The sequence below is a fragment of the Blennius ocellaris genome (assembly GCF_963422515.1).
Source record: "Blennius ocellaris genome assembly, chromosome: 10".
Taxonomy (NCBI): domain Eukaryota; kingdom Metazoa; phylum Chordata; class Actinopteri; order Blenniiformes; family Blenniidae; genus Blennius; species Blennius ocellaris.
Window position 1 is genome coordinate 10,293,684 of NC_137659.1, and position 17,581 is coordinate 10,311,264.

Genomic DNA, 17,581 nt, shown 5'->3' on the forward strand with positions numbered 1-17,581 from the left:
AAGTCTCCAAATTGCTGAACATTCGTCCAGTTAACCTTTGCCTTTTTGTAAAGAGATTCATCCTAATATCAGACTCCTTTTAAGTCGTTAAAGACGTGTTTCATATGCTGCTTCCCAGCACTTAGCTCCACAAACTGTCATTTCCATATATTAATTTATTCTCAAGTTGCTGTAGCATCATATAATTTATCATCCCATATTGTTTCCGAATGATATCAGACCACAGCCGGTGCACATTACCGAGGAGCAGAAGTCCATATTTCATTCAAAAATGCATTTTTAATGTGATCTCGTGATGTTTCAATAATTTACAGAGTGATGTTTTGAGTTCACATCTCTGTAGCAAATTAATAATAACAATAAAAAAAAAAATCCCAGTGATGATTTTTCTTTTAATTGTGAAACTGTTAGTCTCCCATTCATTTCTTTTTTTTTTTGGGGGGGGGGGGGGGGGGGGCGGTTCAGATCTTATGGGCTTGTTGTTTTTCTTTGTTTAGAAGTCTGGTGACTCACTGTAGTTTGCTGAAATTACTCTAGAACATTTCCCTGATTCTTTTGAAGCCACTGACATTGTTCAGGAGTGTAGACTTCACAACAATTACCGCAATGTCACGTATGTCTTGTTTCATATCATCCCCCAGCCTCTCTACACACAGTGGCAGTGAAATGAAAGGGAAAATGCCCTAAAATGAGCTTAAAGTGGAACAAAATGCCCCTCACCATGATGCTACAGCCTTATCCAAACTATAGCTTTTCCATTTTCAGAAAGTTCAAAAAAGAAATGATGTTAGATGTAAAATCAGACTTATAAATTGAGAAGAACTTTTTTTTCTTAGATTTCTTTCAAAGACAGGAATGTAGGGTACTTTAACTCTGACTGGATTTATTTCGATTTTAATCTGTGGACTTGTCAAAAAGAATGTGCAAAGAGTGAGTGCCCCCGATTTTTTCTTTTTCTTTTGAAGATACCTTTCATTATCTTACATTTAATCAATATTGCTGTGCGTTTCTGACCTCACAAAGAATCTCATGTTGCTAATGTGTGATGAATCTTCTCTGGGATTAAACGCTGATGCTGCAGAAGGGCTGCGGGCCGCTGTAATGACACGTATGTGGGCGCAGAGCTCAGTTTCTCTGCTTTCTGGTAGTTTTTAACAGTTTTAGATATCATAAATGCTCCAGGAGTTCTGATTTAAACAAGTATGCATGTCAAAGCCTGTCAGTAGTGACAGGATAGGAGTTGAAGGGTTTCAAAAATGAAACAAACAAGAAGAGCAAAGCAATGTGTACATTCAGACAGAAAAAGATAAAACAAAAAACAAAAACAAAAAACAATTAAGAGGATTGTGTTTTTAATTATCAGGTTGTTTTTTTTTGCTTTCGCATTATGGGTACATACATGTCATGTCAGGAACTAATGTCTGTATAAATTCTTAGTTGGATCCTGTCCAGTAAAATCTTCATGCTTCAGTAATGAGAACTAACTTGATCAGCGAACATCAGCTTATGAAAACATTTGCTCAAAGAAAAAACCAGCAGTCGTTCTTGTTAAGACTTAGCTTGGGCTGAAACTTTAAAAAAAGAAAAAAAAAGAAATTAGTTAATCAATCGGAGCTAGGAACAAAGATATATTGAAGATTTTACAGTTTGTTCTCTTTTATAGAGAATCTAATAAGATTTGCTCCTTGTTCAATAAAATGCTCCAATTAAAGCGCCGTCTGAGATGGATGAGACGTGAGCTGTAATTCAAACCATTAAACTCTGCTAACGAGGCTGGATGAGTTGGTTGCCAGGAGCAATATTGAGTCAGAACCTGCTGTATCCCTGATGTATCCCATCGTTCTGTGCTTTTCTCGCATATCGGACCTGGACCGCGTTCCTCAGATACCTTCACATGGACAAATCTGCGAACAAAGCCACCTGCTTCCATTGTTGTCACATTTCACACTGCAGCTATGAAATGAGACATAGACTATGTCTGATGTGCAAAATCTGGGACTTAAATGCACAAAATCCAGGGTATTAAACATAAGGATCGTGGGCCAAAACTGGCCTGCAAGAGGCTGCAATCCAATGCAGGAACCCTCCAAGCAAATCAGAAATGTTGCAAATAAAATTTTTAACACAGCATTCTTAAGAGGAGCAGACATAAACGCAACACTGAGACCTGAGCTAAGATGTCTGTGAGGCTGCAATGAAAATGTTTGGGAACTAATTGTTCAGATTTGGAAAAATACAGACTATAGTTTAGTTTGAGCAGAAGAACAATTTTAAAGTGTGAATTTAGACTTTTATGATGGCACTATTTTACAATCAAATTGAGCTGCATGTGCCTTTCAACTAAAATGACTTTGACACCTCTGCTCTAAATTAAAGCTCCAGGAAAAAAGTAAGTTTTAAAAAAAAGTTAAATGAATGCACATCAGGGAATATGATCACATTATTGCACAATGTAGCAGGGCTGTAAAACAAGTGGCTAAAGGGCCAAAACCATCTCAATCCAAAGAAAACATCAGCTTCATTTCAAATAAAAAAAATAACTGCTGATTCTAAATTACACACATTACATTAGACTTGATAAGAGGACATCAAAAACCCAGAGACCCGAGCCAAGGAATCAAAAATGCAGCATTTAAACCTAACTATTTTGCTATTGAGGTCGCAGTATCCGTGTGTGAGGGTGAATTTGTAAAAACATGTATGCTGAAGCTTACAGAAATCATACAGACTGAGAAACAAGAACCTTACCCCACATTAAACCGAAGAGAAATACTGTGGCCAAGGCGATATCAGATCTTTTTGTCCGGTTCCATTTTCGGATGCAAACAAGAAAATTTCAGCCACGAAAAGAGGACATGGTTTTTGGACATTCAACTGTATTGTGTCCTGAATTTGCATTTAATTTTTGTCCAAAATTACAACTTGTTCTGGTTTTTGCTGAATATTTAGTAAGAGTAGACATTTTTATGATGTTCCTGTTGCTCTTTGCACTAAAACAGAAGGAAACAATTGGAATTGATGTTATTTTTTGGGATTATCTGTTTTTACTGATCTGTGACAGTGAATTTGAGTTACATGAAAACTAAAATGAGTTTTAAAGACAATAAACAGCATCACACATGCACTACGCTTCTATGTATTATGGAGACTGTAATACTAACCCAAAACATGAACCTTTTCCTAACTGTTGCCTGGCAATAAAGCAGGTCTTCACCTTTTTTTATTTACTTCTCCATTTTCATCTCCATGGTTTGGTGTGCAATCATATTCAAGTCCTAAATGTACACGTTTAAAGCTAATATTTTATTCTCGATGCTGTAGTAAGAGATACTGTGTGACACCTGCGAGTGCCCTCAGTGTAGAGATGCTCAGTAAAAAAAAAAAAGAAAAAGAAATCACGCTTTCTCTCAGCTGAGTTTGAAGTCCACCTTTACCCCTCTCAGAAGCTGATAATCCATTGTGTGTCAGTCGGTTGTTGGATATTTTTATTGACACCACGCTGCAGTGAATGAAAACTTGAAAAGCGGCTTGTGGCGATGCTGAAAGGAACAGAAAGTGTGTCAAATGGAGCAACACAAAAGGGAGGACAAAGCTGCAGGGAAACAAAAGCAGCCTGATTGCCTCCGACCTGAGTGGAGGAGCAGGGACTTTGGAACAGGTGAGATGAATCTCCCTCATGTCGTTCCTTCGCCCGGCCACTAAAACCTGACTTACAAAGTACTTTTTCTCCACGATTACACTATTCATCAGGAGACATGAGTCTCTCGCCTTTGTTGAAGGAGCTGACTTTGCCTCTAACGCTGTTTGAGTCGGCTTTTCTTTTAAAACCTGACGACTAAAGTATATTTTTACTGACACGCAGCCATCTTAAGTATTCAAAAAACATCTCCAGCCACACTGAAAATGTATTATCAGATGCCTGAATATATTTAGTTTTAATCTTTCTTATTGGGCTGCAGTGCTGCTATGAATTCATATGCACTTGGACCCAGTGCTGCTCTGCATTAAAGCCCCCTGGCGATGGGGCTTGTTAGTGCCGCTGGTGGAGATGTTTTACACTCACCTGCAGAAGTCAGGGGCCACCATGCCGTAGACATTGATCCTATCGCACAGCTCCAGGGCGATGGTCATGGTGAACCAGCCGGTGCTCAACCAGGAGTTTGAAATCCTCCTGCAGCAAAGAAAAAGAGAAAAAATAGGAGGAAGCAAAAAGACAGACGGATTTAATGCGTGGGAGAACATGAGTTTAAAAGGTGTACCATATTTGATTCCCCCCCCCCCCCCCCCCACCACCCATTGCTGGGGAAAAATCCCCAATGTGATTAACTGGGACAGACAATCACAAAATCTCCCCTTGGTATGATGTTGCCGAATAAAGATTTGTCTAAATCCAGAGGTCGATTTTCCTGACGACAAGATCATTCAAGTTCCTTCGCAGCTTCATTACAATACAGATCCATCCTACGTATCGACTTATACAAATGAACCCCGTCAAATAATCAAACCCTTAATCAGAAAGGAGCGTTGGTCTACATGTGGTGCCGATAGCAGAAATGACGGAGCTTCGGCTGCACAACGATCTGCCTACTTTTAAAACGCGAAGAAATGAACCCTAATCACAGTTCTTTGAGATGTGCTGTTATGAAAGAAATATGATATTTACATTACATTAGGAAGTCTCTCTAAATTTAAATGTCCATCAGAGACTGCCGCTGGGGAGGAAGAAAAATACAGCAGCCATGCTTTTCTGAAGAATTCCTTATGAGGCTTAAAAAACATTTAATGGACCCCAGAGTTATGGAACTGGCACCACTTCCAAATAACCATGAAACAATTTAAGTGAAAAACAAATAACTACATGCTTGGCTTTGGTTTTTTATTTTCATAAAACAGAAAAAAAAGCCGTATTTCAGTTTGAGCAAAAAATCTTTTATTTTTTTTATTTTTTTCTTTCACTTGACTGTCAAGCCGAGGTTGGTGTGTGTTTGTGTCTCAACGACAGCCAAGGCCAGTCTGACAGTAAAGCGCGCCGCAAGAATATATCCAAACCTGGATTTCTCTCGCATTTCATTCGAATATTTTCTGGTGATCTGTGTGGCGGTTCAATGTTCTTTCTGTGGTCCTGTGGGCGTTCTTCTTTCCACAGTACAAACATGTGCACGTTAAGCTATTTTTGTGGTTCTCGGGGTGTTGTGGGTGGGGCACTGGAGAAGGTTTTCACTGGGGAATGTGGGGTTCAGGGGGTTGCCAGGACCATTTAAAAAAAAAACTTTTTTCATGCTGAAGTGTTTGCCGACAAGCACAAGACTTGATTGAGGGGTTGATTGAATGAATGCATGTTACCTGTCCCATAAGGATGAAACCTCATTACCTCCTATAACAGTACAAAACACATGCGAAAGTTATGCATTTGTTATTATTCCACCCAGAAGACCTCTCTGCCCTGTGCTCACAGCTGCAGCACATTTATGCAGACGACTTTTGCGGCTGTCCAAAACAATTCCTAAACAATCAATATCTCCTCCAATCAATTTGCAAATGATGTGAAAAAAATGTCATCACACCTTGACAGTAGGAAGGTGTTCAGCCGCAAGCCGATGTATTCACCAGTGAAACCTCAGCACGTATATATTGGAATCCGTTAGCTGCATCCCGTCATGCTTCCTCTGCCGAACCGCTGAGGCTCACATCGACAGGAACTGTGACTGGTGACAACTCGATCTGTTAACGCGTCGCTGGCTGATGCATGTTTAGATGACCTTTGGCAATATTGTATGAGATGGATGACTAAACTCTGCTTTTTGAGTCATTTTCTAGGTCAGATTGGCAAACATAAAGCTGCTTACCATATGGGGAGATTCATGAGAAACATAAGCAGAGCTATAATCAAATTAAGTCACTGAATTCACACTAAATGAATCACTCTTTTTTTTTTTTTTTTTTTGGAAGTGCTATGCACCAGAGAAAGCAGATTAATGTGAAAACAAGTTTGATTATGCAATATTTTCATATTAAGAAATTTAGGAACTGTGCAAAAGTGGAAATAAAACAAAATCCTTTTATGTTGAGAGAACGTGAAGTAAACATCACTTCAATCACATGCATGTTTTTGGACTGTGGGTGGAAACCAGAGTACCTGGAGGAAACACACACACATGCAGGGGGAGTACTTGAATCCACAACTTCTTTCTCACTGTGAGGCGAGAGCACTAAGCACTGCTCCACCGCACAGCCCATGAAGGAATATGCCCAATTTGGTTATATAATTAATCTAGTCTTTCAACTCGTTTATAGCTTTCCAAAATCAAATTGAAGTCAGATAATTCTCCACAAGTAAGAACACAAATATTTGTTTTTGAAAGTGCAATTCTGGTCATGATATTTCATCCATCACAAAAACTCACAAGCAAAAATCTTGAGAAAAAAAAAATATATATATATATATATATAAATATAAATAACATGTTTTTCATATTAACTTTCCTCATATTACATTTCTGAGACAATAATTTCTGGACACCACACTCCAAAAAAAAAGGTCTGTCCACATTATGTGTTGGAAACAAACTGCGAAAACCTCCAAAGTAGGACTGAGAAAAGATGGAGGCTTTTTCTTGCAGGAGCGAGAACAATTTCCTCTGTTCCAGAGGATCATATGCAGACCGTGAGAATGAGGAGGCAGAGGCTCACACTGTTGCTTAAGAGCAGTTTGACAAGGTAGTGTTCCTCGTTTCCCGACTGGCCTCATCACCCTGCTGCTTCTCAATGCTCGTTACTTCTCCTTGTCTTTTCCCACACCCACATACACACTCACACACACATAACGGCAGCAGAGACGGGAGAAACAAAGCCCGGGCCCAGATAAGAAAAGTCTTGACAAGAACAACCAGGCAGGCATCTCGGTTCTCGGTTCGGCTGCTGATGAGGGTGACACGTTCGTAGTAGAGGGTTTACCTGGCTGTTTGAAAAACTGTTCAGACATTCTGACTCTCATTTTCTCGTGAGGGGGGGAGGAACGGCGTAGGGTGGAGATACATGTCAAGCAGAAATCTGGATATAAAAGGCCTCTTTAGCTCATTCAGTTCCAAGGGTTCTCCTTCTTGGCAACGTTGCAGTCGGGGTATTTTTACCAAACTGGAAAAAAAAGCAGCTTAGATAGGATAGACAAGACACCTGAGTGCAAGGAAGAGGATAAACTGTGCCGTCCTGTGATGGCGAGGCGTTGTTTCCACGCGTCAGCGCATCGGTAGACAGGCTCGTACGGCGGAGCTGTGATGTTCACTCGCAGACTGAAAACAACATCTCAGGAAGGTGAGGAAGCGGCTGCCGGGAGATTTACTGCAACTTTCACTGCGGTTCACACTCAAAGAAGGACACAACCCGAATGGAAAAGATCCTGCCAAAGTTTTACAGCATACTTGTTGAGAATGTACCCATCCATGAGCCAGTTTGCATGAAAACACATGCACGCTGTTTTGTTTCCACAATGAGGCGTGATTCTAAACGAACAGTCCGTCTCCATGGGGACATTGATTTTATTTGTTTTCTTTTTCGAGACCACGTGCTCACGTCACGTCCTATCTCATTAGTGCAGGTGCAAAAAAAATAATAAAAAAAATAAACAAAGAATAAATGAAGCAAAGCCAAAACAGACCAACAGAACATGGCAGCCACCTTTAAAGATGTATTTTTGTGCTCTTTGCTTTACAGCCCACTGACTTATTTATGCAGCATCTTTTATGTTAGAGGTGGTCTCTGTTGCCACAATATTCTATGTATTGCATGTTATTGCAACTCAGTCATCCCTGGCAGTGGTGGGGGAATGGCTGCATTAATTCAGACAGAGATTGTGCTCTCTGACGAGAACCAATAGTCGTCATGGTGACCATTAGTTGTCATTTCTGAAGTGGCAATACAGTTGCATTTTATATTATGCAATTAGGTCACAGCATGCTGCACGCTGGTGTAGTGGTTAATCCCCAGTTTGAGTTCAGGCTCGGGGGTCCTTCTGTTCTCCTTGTGCGAGTGTTGGTTTTCTCTCCAGGGTTTCCTCTCACTTGATTTATTCATAAACACGAACAAGTATCAGTTGAATGTTAATGACCGAAGAGTTTATGCAGGTGCATGGCAAAAAAGATTTGGTGACAATGCAAAAAAGTTTATTATCCTCAACTAAAACAACGAAACTCTAATATAACTCACCCTAACCCTAAGTTTTGAGATTATACCAGTTTTATAACCTTGTGTTCAAAAGAACGTCTTGATTTTCCACCCCGATTTTACATTTTTGAAGTAAACAAGTTGGCATAAATGTCATTCAAGACCAGTTTCAAGTGAAATGCATACTTTTAGCAGTTTCATTTCAGAAATATTTCACTTTTACACATTTTGAAAATGATGTAGTTTTGTTGTATGGCTTCTAGTTGATGCTATTGGTTGTTTTTGTCATAAAACCACACGTGTGGAGAACAATATGCTATGAACATTAGCAATGGTGAGCACGGGGACATTTGTATGGATAAATAAAAAAGTTGGATTGCTATCATGGCTCAACTATAAAATTACCGAGTCCATCCAAGAATTGTCCATCTTTTCACGCATGAGCTGAATAAATATTTGCTTCAGCCGTGGTGCTTGGTAGCACTATTTTCAGGAATGTTGCATTTTTCCACCCCCGTTATGAGGACAGAGTAGGAGCGTTTTTGAAAAGGTCCCATCTTGGGAGCTATTTTTCCTGTAAAAGGACCTCAAAATGCAATGAAAGTTTTTGTGTAAACAGAGCCCCATTCCTACAGTAATATTGAAATTACCAAATTCAGTAGAGCATTCAAGTCACTCATGCCAAAAAAGAAAGTGGTGATTAAAACAACTAAAGCAAAGTAACTTTCGATTCATCTTTAATTTTTTTTTCTCTCTCTCTGAAAATTGAGCAAATGACTACAAGTGGTTCCTTCATTTCTCCCTGCTGGAGAAATGTGCTAATGAATGGTGAGTTTCTCTTCTATTGCTGTAAATCTCAACAGTCTAAACATTTCCCTCCCTGGCTGAGTGACAGCGCAATAAACAATGACGATGCACTTTCCTTTTTCCCGCTTCCAACTTTCATCTTTATTAGAGTCTGTCCCCAGCACAAACAACAGTCGGTCCAAACTGATGCTATCGCAGCAGAAGCACAGACTTCTCATTCTCATTTAATTAATACCGGACCCAGGTTGTCTGGAACATGTTGATTTGTTTTGATATGCAAACACGGCCACTTGGCTTCAATGCGACAACAGCACCCTCCCTCAAATTCGCTCTCTCGCAGACTCTCTGTTTTGCAAATTAGAAAACTTTTTGGAGTTCAAAGCCGCCGCGTTTTGTCATCAGGCAATCTGTGGTGGACGCATGGAGGTCTTAGTCGGAAGGCGTGCGGCTAATCCTCCTTAAGAAGTCTTCCTCATTTCCTTGTTTATGAAACATGCTGATGAATAATGCGGTGTGAAATGTCAAGCTCTTAGCTTCAATGGCTGTCTTTTAAAAGGACTGAAGGCAAGCTGTGAGCGGGATGACAGACTTCCCCTTGCGCAGGAGAGCGATGCTGCTCCTCGTGTTTGGCACAGTTTGGTACAGTAAATTTAACAATTGCACCCATTCGATGTGAGGTTCAATCCTCAAAAAGTGAGCAAAAGGTCTATTTGTTGTTTTGGTTGCTGCGTTGGTTGTATTTCCTCGTCAACAGCAGGTTTGTTGTGGCTGAGTTTATTTGAGCGGTTGTTATGCAGCTGCTGGGAGCTGAAGGTCGCATCAAGGTCTGATTAGACGCAATTAGTTCAAGCGGAAACACCTGTTGGGCCTCATTATCCGCAGATGCTCTGTTGAGGACGGAGCCGACGCGCGTTTGGGTAGAAATAATAAAATAAAATCCTTGAGCTTCCGTTTGCTCTCGCTTTTTACGAGCACTTTGTGAGGTTTTATACCCGACACCCTCAACCTGAGTGACTGCCGTGATTGCAGGTCGTTTGAGGTTGATTACTAATTCATGCTTCTTTTTTTTCCCCCACTTCCATCTGTATCTCCTTGACTTCTGTGTCACTTTTCTTCTCATTCCGGTTTCTCTTGCATCACTTTTTTTCTTTTTTGGATTTCTCAGTGACAGCTACAAAAAAGCACAGTTTCTGTTGTTTGGAATCCTCATTTGAAACTCCATGCATACATTTTCTTTGATATTCCTCTCATTATATGTCTTTTCTTACGGTTTTTTCCCCCTCTGTATGCGACATAATTGTCTCCCCATTTCAATCTACTTTTTTAAAGTTCCCTGTTTTGCACTCAACATGGCTTTTGTTGACAGCAGCATCTTTTTTTAATCATCAACATCACTATTTTTCATGAAGTGTCTCTAACTTGGAAGGTTTTAGATGGCGACAAATCTCGAAACAAACTACGATTATAAACAAAATCAAACTGTTGCTATAACTTTGAGGCTCCGTTCACACAAAAATGTTTTCAAGTCAAAACAATAACAACAGTGCTCTTAGTTACATAATAGACAACTTTAAACAGACATTGATTTCAGACATTGGCATATAAACACAAAAGTGTTCTGTAACGAAAACACAAAAACGATGCGTTGTGTAAACGTGGAAACAGAATCTAAGTTCCCCGTCTAAATAAATAGATAAATAATTTATAAAAGTGGTCTATGATTTTAAATGTAGAAGAAATATACTTGGAACTCAACTGTTTATTGGTCCTTCGAAATATTTTGGTTTATCAAGCAACAAAGGTGAATTTCTGTGTGAACTGGTCTTCGATCGCTCCTGCCCAAATCAGTTTCTTATTTGTGTACATCACATGTAACAATTTACGTTGAAAAGCAAGAAGAACTGGATATTTTCATGGGTTTTGACTCCCCTGGACACCACATACAGGTTGTAAAAAGTGGACATGCAGGAAAAAGGATGCTTATTCACCCTAATTAATGCAGCACTTATTTTTCTGTGCAATTGCAGAACAAGTTAGTCTGCCAGGGGCTGGATTCTCTCTATACTACGGCAGCCACTTGCTCACAGCACATGAGTTACTCAAGTAAAACACTCGTCTGTTTCTGAAAACAACTGCAAAGACCTAATTTCCTCCCTTTGTTGACTTCTGAATAAATAAAACACCAAAAGCAGCTCAGTGTAGCATTATAACATCAAGGACCCAGTAATGTTACATTCATCCAGTGACTAATGACTGAGTCCACAGTAATGGTTCCTCCTAGAGTGGGAGAACATACCAAATGGTTGGGAAATACATTATGACAAACACAATTTTAGTGTGTCACTATATGACAGCCCTGGACTTACAATATGCTTTGATAAAAATCTTTTCTTCTACGGACACCATGCAAACAAAATACGAGTCTTGCGTTTGCATGTATCAAAAGACTCAAAGATGTCAAATCTAATAAGAATCATTTTTGTTTGAAGAGTTAAGCAGACACATGTGAGAATTTCCTGTTCTTATGATAATGGTCTTTGCAGAGGAAGACATTTATAGCATACTAAGTCAGACATGAGTGCGAACCACTACATCACGGTGTCGTCCCACATCCATCAAACACCATAAAATATTATCTTTGTATGCGAAAAATGTGGAGAAGTCTGGTTTTTTTGTGTTTAAATGTGTCTTCTACGCAGATCTGATGCTTTTGTCCACTTCTGTTTTTCATCTTTTCAATGCGGCGTCATTTAAGTTTCATACGCGCCGTCGTGATTCATTCTGTGTGACTGTGTTGCACTTTCTCTTTATTGCAGATGAAAATGTGCACATGGATAGAAAGACACTTTGTGTTTATGTGACAGATGACACTTTCACCATTCTTTATTACAGTTTAAGGAGTCTGGTGACATTTTATGTGCCCCCGCATAGGTGTGTCTCCTTTCTGCCTATGCTGAAATCTTATCAAGCAAAATAACTGTAATCGTGTTGGCGTCTGCCTGGCCTTTTAAAGTTACTCTTACAATCTGCTGTAAGAAGCAGTGAGTTTCTTGGTGAACGCCTCCTATTCTCATTTAGCACGGGCTTCTTTTAACTGCGGAGTATTGTTAAGTATAATTTCTGAAATTGCAGCAGTCTATATAGTGCAGGTCTTGAAGGCATTCATTTGCACTGCTGATGAAGCCTATAGCTGCTTGTTATTCTCACAACTGCTTGAAAAATCCTTTTCGCTTTCCACAATTTCACAGTTTTTACCACGAGGCCACATTGTGTTTTTTAAGACTGCCGACACATTATTTGGCTTGTTCGCGTATTTCCAGTCTCAACAGGAGACTAATCTATTTAACAGATCTTTGTGATGACTGAATAATCTCAGTTTTGCAAGTTTTATTCCAACAAACCACACTTCTGGTTGCCCAAAACCCTTCCAGCAACCGTTAGTGATCACTATAAAGCAGTACGGGAACATAAAACAAGGGGGGGAAAAATAAAACCGCTTATTTTTTTAAACCAATTTGCCTTTAATCACCAGTTGAGGTTTAATCTAGCTTAGCAGTGTAATACAGTGCAGCACCTGATTTCACTTGCTCCTCTGCTGCTGTCATTAAACTAGGTGGATTGTAGCATCCCACACCATCTTAATTATCTTTACCAAAATGGCATAACCCATAATTACAAGCTTGCAGTGTTGCCAACTGTGCAGTTGATTACTCAAAAAAAAAACCTCCATTGCTATAATTGCTGGTTTCACTGAGTCACAAAGACTTAAAAAAAAATATAATTTCATAAAGAGGTTGTGCATTTTGCCCTCAACCAACATCCTGGAACCCACCCCCCCCCCCCCCCCCCCCCAACAAAAACATTAGAAAGCTATGACAATAATGCTTTCTTCTTTTCTGTTTCTATGCTCCACAGAGCAGAAATACTGTCAAATAAGCCCCACAGATGTTAATGCCTCGAGCTACAAAGGATGAGAAACGGTAAATAAGAGCAGTAACAGAAGCCTTCTGCTCACTGTAAACATTTGCCATGATTGTAGGCACAGATTCTGAGGGATGGATGCCTGAGCCACTCACCAAATCCTCCACTCAGTAATTTCACCACCCAGCATCTCTCTCAAGACTGATGTCAGATTCAATCTCCACTGACACCGCAGACAAAGACTCAGACAGAGAGAGGGAGGACACAAACAGCGTGTGAGTATCTGTGTGTGTGTGTGTGTGTGTGTGTGGGAGACAGTGTATGGTTGGGTCTTCATTAAGCATGAAATGCTACAGGACTGAGACCTCTGCTTGGACTCATTAAAATCGAGTGCTTTTAATACTGTGTAGATTTAGACAAACTCAGAGCAACGTTTACTCTTTTTGCGAGTTGCATTATATTTCTATCGCTTTGTTTTTATTCGCTCATTAATCCATTTAAGACAATGCCTGAAACTTTGACATCTAACACTTCTCCACGTATTCAACAAAAGGTCTGCCTGCTGACTTATTTCAAGATCAATCTTCGCAAACAACTGGTTAATATCAGAGCAAAACATTTGGTGAGTAAACTACTTCAACAGCAGTGAGTGATACAAACAGCTTCTTGTTATAACCTGACTAATTAGACTTCATAATCAATAATACGGTGCCCTGAATGAACCCATGATTTCATTTTTTCCTATTGAATCAGTATCCGTATTTCCAGCAAGAAGAACACTTTTACTTTAAATAAACATCTTGATTAATGCATATTCATTTGACATTATGTTTGTTAGAAACAGAAGAAGTTCCTCCATTTAAAGAAATACAGTGTGCTTGTGGGCTGAATACAGAAAAAAACAAATGCATACTTGTATTAAACCACAGCAAAGATGGACATACTTCTTCTGGTTCACTTTGAGGGTGCAACAATAAGTATTCATACATGCAAAGAGGCTCAGATAGTTAACAGTGTAAGAAAACATGCAAAATTATTTCTGTTCATCTCAATTTGATTTAACATTTAAATGTCAGCAATAATTGACATTTTAATCCCACGTTGCTTACAGAATACTGAGCACTATTTTCACTACATGCCCTGTTGGCTGCTTCTCCTTTAAGCTATTTAACGTTAGAAATCACAAATTCATTTTGATATGTAGAACTGGGATCAAATTTACTACATTCCGAGCTCGAAACTTTTCAGCTTGTTAGAAAAGTACCGACAGAGTCGCCCCCAAGGTCACATTACGCCAGCTAATATATGGCTGAAGGAAACCGCAGCTTGGAAATCTTTCTCTGCTTTCTGTATGTAGGACTGCAGGTTGTTTTGTCTGGAGTACCAACACTCACATGACCTCTGCCTCATCTCCATTTGACAACTGACCCCAGAGTGGCAGGTTCATGAGAGAGCCATTCATGTGCAAAGGTGATTGAAAGAAGCTCTGTTGAGGTCTTTCAAGGGCGGAAATGAAAATGTGCCAAATTTCTGAATCCATGTATACTTGATAAATCTCTTTCTTCAAACTCCTTTTGAAAGCGGGAAACATTTTCTCTCATGATTTACCATGAGTCATAAGACTCAAATAAACTGTGAGTATATCTTATACATAACGCCACCAGCAATGTTGCATTGCATTAACTTAAATGTTGAATTGAATCTGAAAGAATCCGAACTATTTAAGTTTTCCTATACTTAACACTGCAATATGTCTATGTAGTTATGAGTGTATGAATACACAAATTTGAAGTGTTGTACGACATTAGGAGTAATTTATGGATCAGTGTCTTGCCCAAGGACACTTCGACATCAGGAGAGGGGGGACATGGGCAAGTGAACCACCAATGTTTGGACTGGAAATCAAACTGCTCCACACACTGAGCCCCCGCTGCCCAATAAATGAGACATTTTTCATAAACAGACCGAAAAAAGAAAGCATCCTTTATTGATCCCGGGGATCAATGGAACAAAAGTGGAATTCAAATCTGTAAACATCCAATCACGAGTCTGCATCTCTAACCTCCAGGCCACGACTGCCTTAATATACTGATGAAGAATAATAGACTTACTGTAGGAATATTAGCTCCATGTTATATATGCAATATTAATAGATTATGCTGCAGGGAGTCCTCACCTGTCCTTTCCAGTCTCCTTCTTGAAGAGTTCATCAAACTGCAGCATCTTCTGCCAGGAGATGATATAGACTTTGAGTTTGGGAAGAACCTGGTTCATAAGTCTGAGGTTGTTGTAAACCAGGCCCTTCCCGTCGCGCCTCATGAAGTTGCTGGGGCCCCAGAAGATGAACACGGTGTCCTGGCTGGAGTTGAGCAGCTCGTGACGACTCCGCAGGACCCGCTGCATGCTGGAGTGAGCGATCACACGCAGGGAGGTGCGCCGGCCGACATCTTGGCCGTAACCCCTGGCGGTGGGAGCGTCGTTCATGCGGATGACGCACTCGGCCCGGTCGATCTCGTCCCCCCGGCCGCTTCCGATAAGGTGACCTGAGCTGGTCACCAGGGCGCAAGTGTTGCAGTGCATCCTGAGAGGCTGTGTGGTGTCAAACGAGAAACACAGTCATGAAGCAAATAGAAGAAAATCATGAACTTTCTTTTGCAAATGTCATCTGTGCATCAAAGCGTTCGGCCTCGCCATCGTGCTGTGGATTCACACACAGCACAGCAGCAGATATCTTCCCATAGCTTTGCGCTGCATTTGTTTGGAAAGCTACAAACACTTTTTTTTCTTTATTTCCACAAGTCAAACATGCTATGAAGTTCTGTTTAGTCTTGGTTTATACAGCAATATGCAAAGCAGACAGAAATGCACACCTAGGGGAACTTTGGTTAAAAAGCATCACTGTGTGTTTGAGGCAGAAAATTCTTTGTTGACAAATGGGTAGCGACACAGCCTCCTGGGTATATGTAGCTTGTCATATTGCTTTGCGATTGGTAGAAAACCCCGGGGTCTCACAAAGGATTCACCTTAAATCTTTCTCCCAGTTTCACACAACTGAAGAATGTGAGTTTGTTTCTAATACCTTTAATTCTGATGCAGAATACCCATGTGCCATGTGCCATGCTCATAGATCATGGAGCACTATGGATGCAGTATTCAGCACATATACGTGAAATCTTAAATATATGCTCCCAATAATGTAACTTTACATATGATGAGTATAGCATTCCTTCTAGAGAAACAGTTCTCACCTGATCTGAGCTAGTTTCATGTATTTACAGATGAATACCTCCGGTGTTCAATCATATGGATACCTATCTGCATTTCACATGTCCCTGATGCACATGATTATTTTTGTTCATTATATCTCTCCTGAGACATTATTATTTCATTCTGATTTATTTGTCTTGAAATGAAAATACACAGTGACCTCATGAGCTTTTCTTTTACGTTTGGTTTTACTTTTATCATGTATAAACACATCAACATGCAAATACATATATGCAGTATGATGATAATAAAAATAGTGATAACAATTTTTTTTTTTAAAGGATTAAAAGGATCTAAATATTCAAACCTAATTGGGATTGCATGATTATGGTCACATTTTATGAATATAATGCAAATTATTTGGTACCGGTTTTGGCTCACGGACCTTTTATTTGACACCCCTGAACTAATGTATCTAACAATATTTATTAGTTATTATTGATGCCAATTTCTGTTTTGTAACATTTTATAGACCAGATTGATGCAATGAGTGGATAATGAAGATTTCCTTAGATTTGTGCTGCATACTTTTTGGACATTTAACAAACTTAAATTGCTTCTATGGCCATAGCTCTGAATAATAGTCCTGCTTATCTTGCTTTTCTTTTTTTCCCCCAGTTATCAGCTGCTTTTGTGGTTACAGATTCAGTCTCTTTCTGAGACGCTGGCGGTCTTGCATTTGTTCTTGTTAATGTTCATTAGGCATGCAGCCTTTTTCCACAGCATACATATAAATCATTAATATGGGTCTATTTATGTATGTTAAGCTGCTCTACACGTTGTCGTTGTGTGACACTGCTGCATGTGTAGTTTACATGCACGTGTGTAGGTGTACTTTCACAAAGGCCCCGGCACTAAAAATCAATGATATGCAAAAACAGGCATGCAGAGCCCTCTAATGTGCCCTGAATTATCACCCCAGCACGAATGTGGTGGTTATTTACATTCTTATAGCCATAACAAATTTGCATTTTCCTGGCATTAACAAGAACAAATGATTATAGTTGACTGTGGGTGGGGGTGGAAGTGGAGGTGGAGGTGGGATGGGAGGGAGAGCTGTGTCATTATCATCTTCATCTGCTGACTTTGACTTAGTGGCAGATTAGCAGCAGAACAGGCTCATCTGGGTAATGAGACCTTAAGGTGCTGGGAGAGGGAGAGACGGGGAGGGTGGGGAAGAAAAAGGAGACCACGGAAGAAGCAAGAAAGTGATGAAAACAAGGAAATGAAAAGGAGGGTGAAGGAGAAAGAGATATATATGGAGGCAGTGAGAATAACCCCAGTGCCAAGGTGTTTGATGAAATGTTGAGCTAATGAGGCCCTGGTGGTCTACATCATCACCACCACCACCACCAGCAGCAGCAGCAGCAGCCGCAGCAGCAGAAGCTGCATGCATCCAGTCCTCCTATGTCCTGCTCCTCTTCTC

The 17,581-nt window shown here is 40.0% G+C and overlaps 1 protein-coding gene across 1 annotated transcript in view; it reads right to left on the reverse strand.

Moving 5' to 3' along the window:
• Positions 1-17,581, reverse strand: part of st6galnac5a (ST6 (alpha-N-acetyl-neuraminyl-2,3-beta-galactosyl-1,3)-N-acetylgalactosaminide alpha-2,6-sialyltransferase 5a) — a 49,953-nt gene that overhangs the window by 1,958 nt on the left and 30,414 nt on the right. The window contains exons 3-4 of the mRNA XM_080503932.1: positions 15,065-15,477; positions 4,064-4,171 (exon numbers count right to left, since the gene is read on the reverse strand). Coding sequence (XP_080360058.1) covers positions 4,064-4,171; positions 15,065-15,477 — 521 coding nt within the window. The remainder of the gene's footprint in view (positions 1-4,063; positions 4,172-15,064; positions 15,478-17,581) is intronic.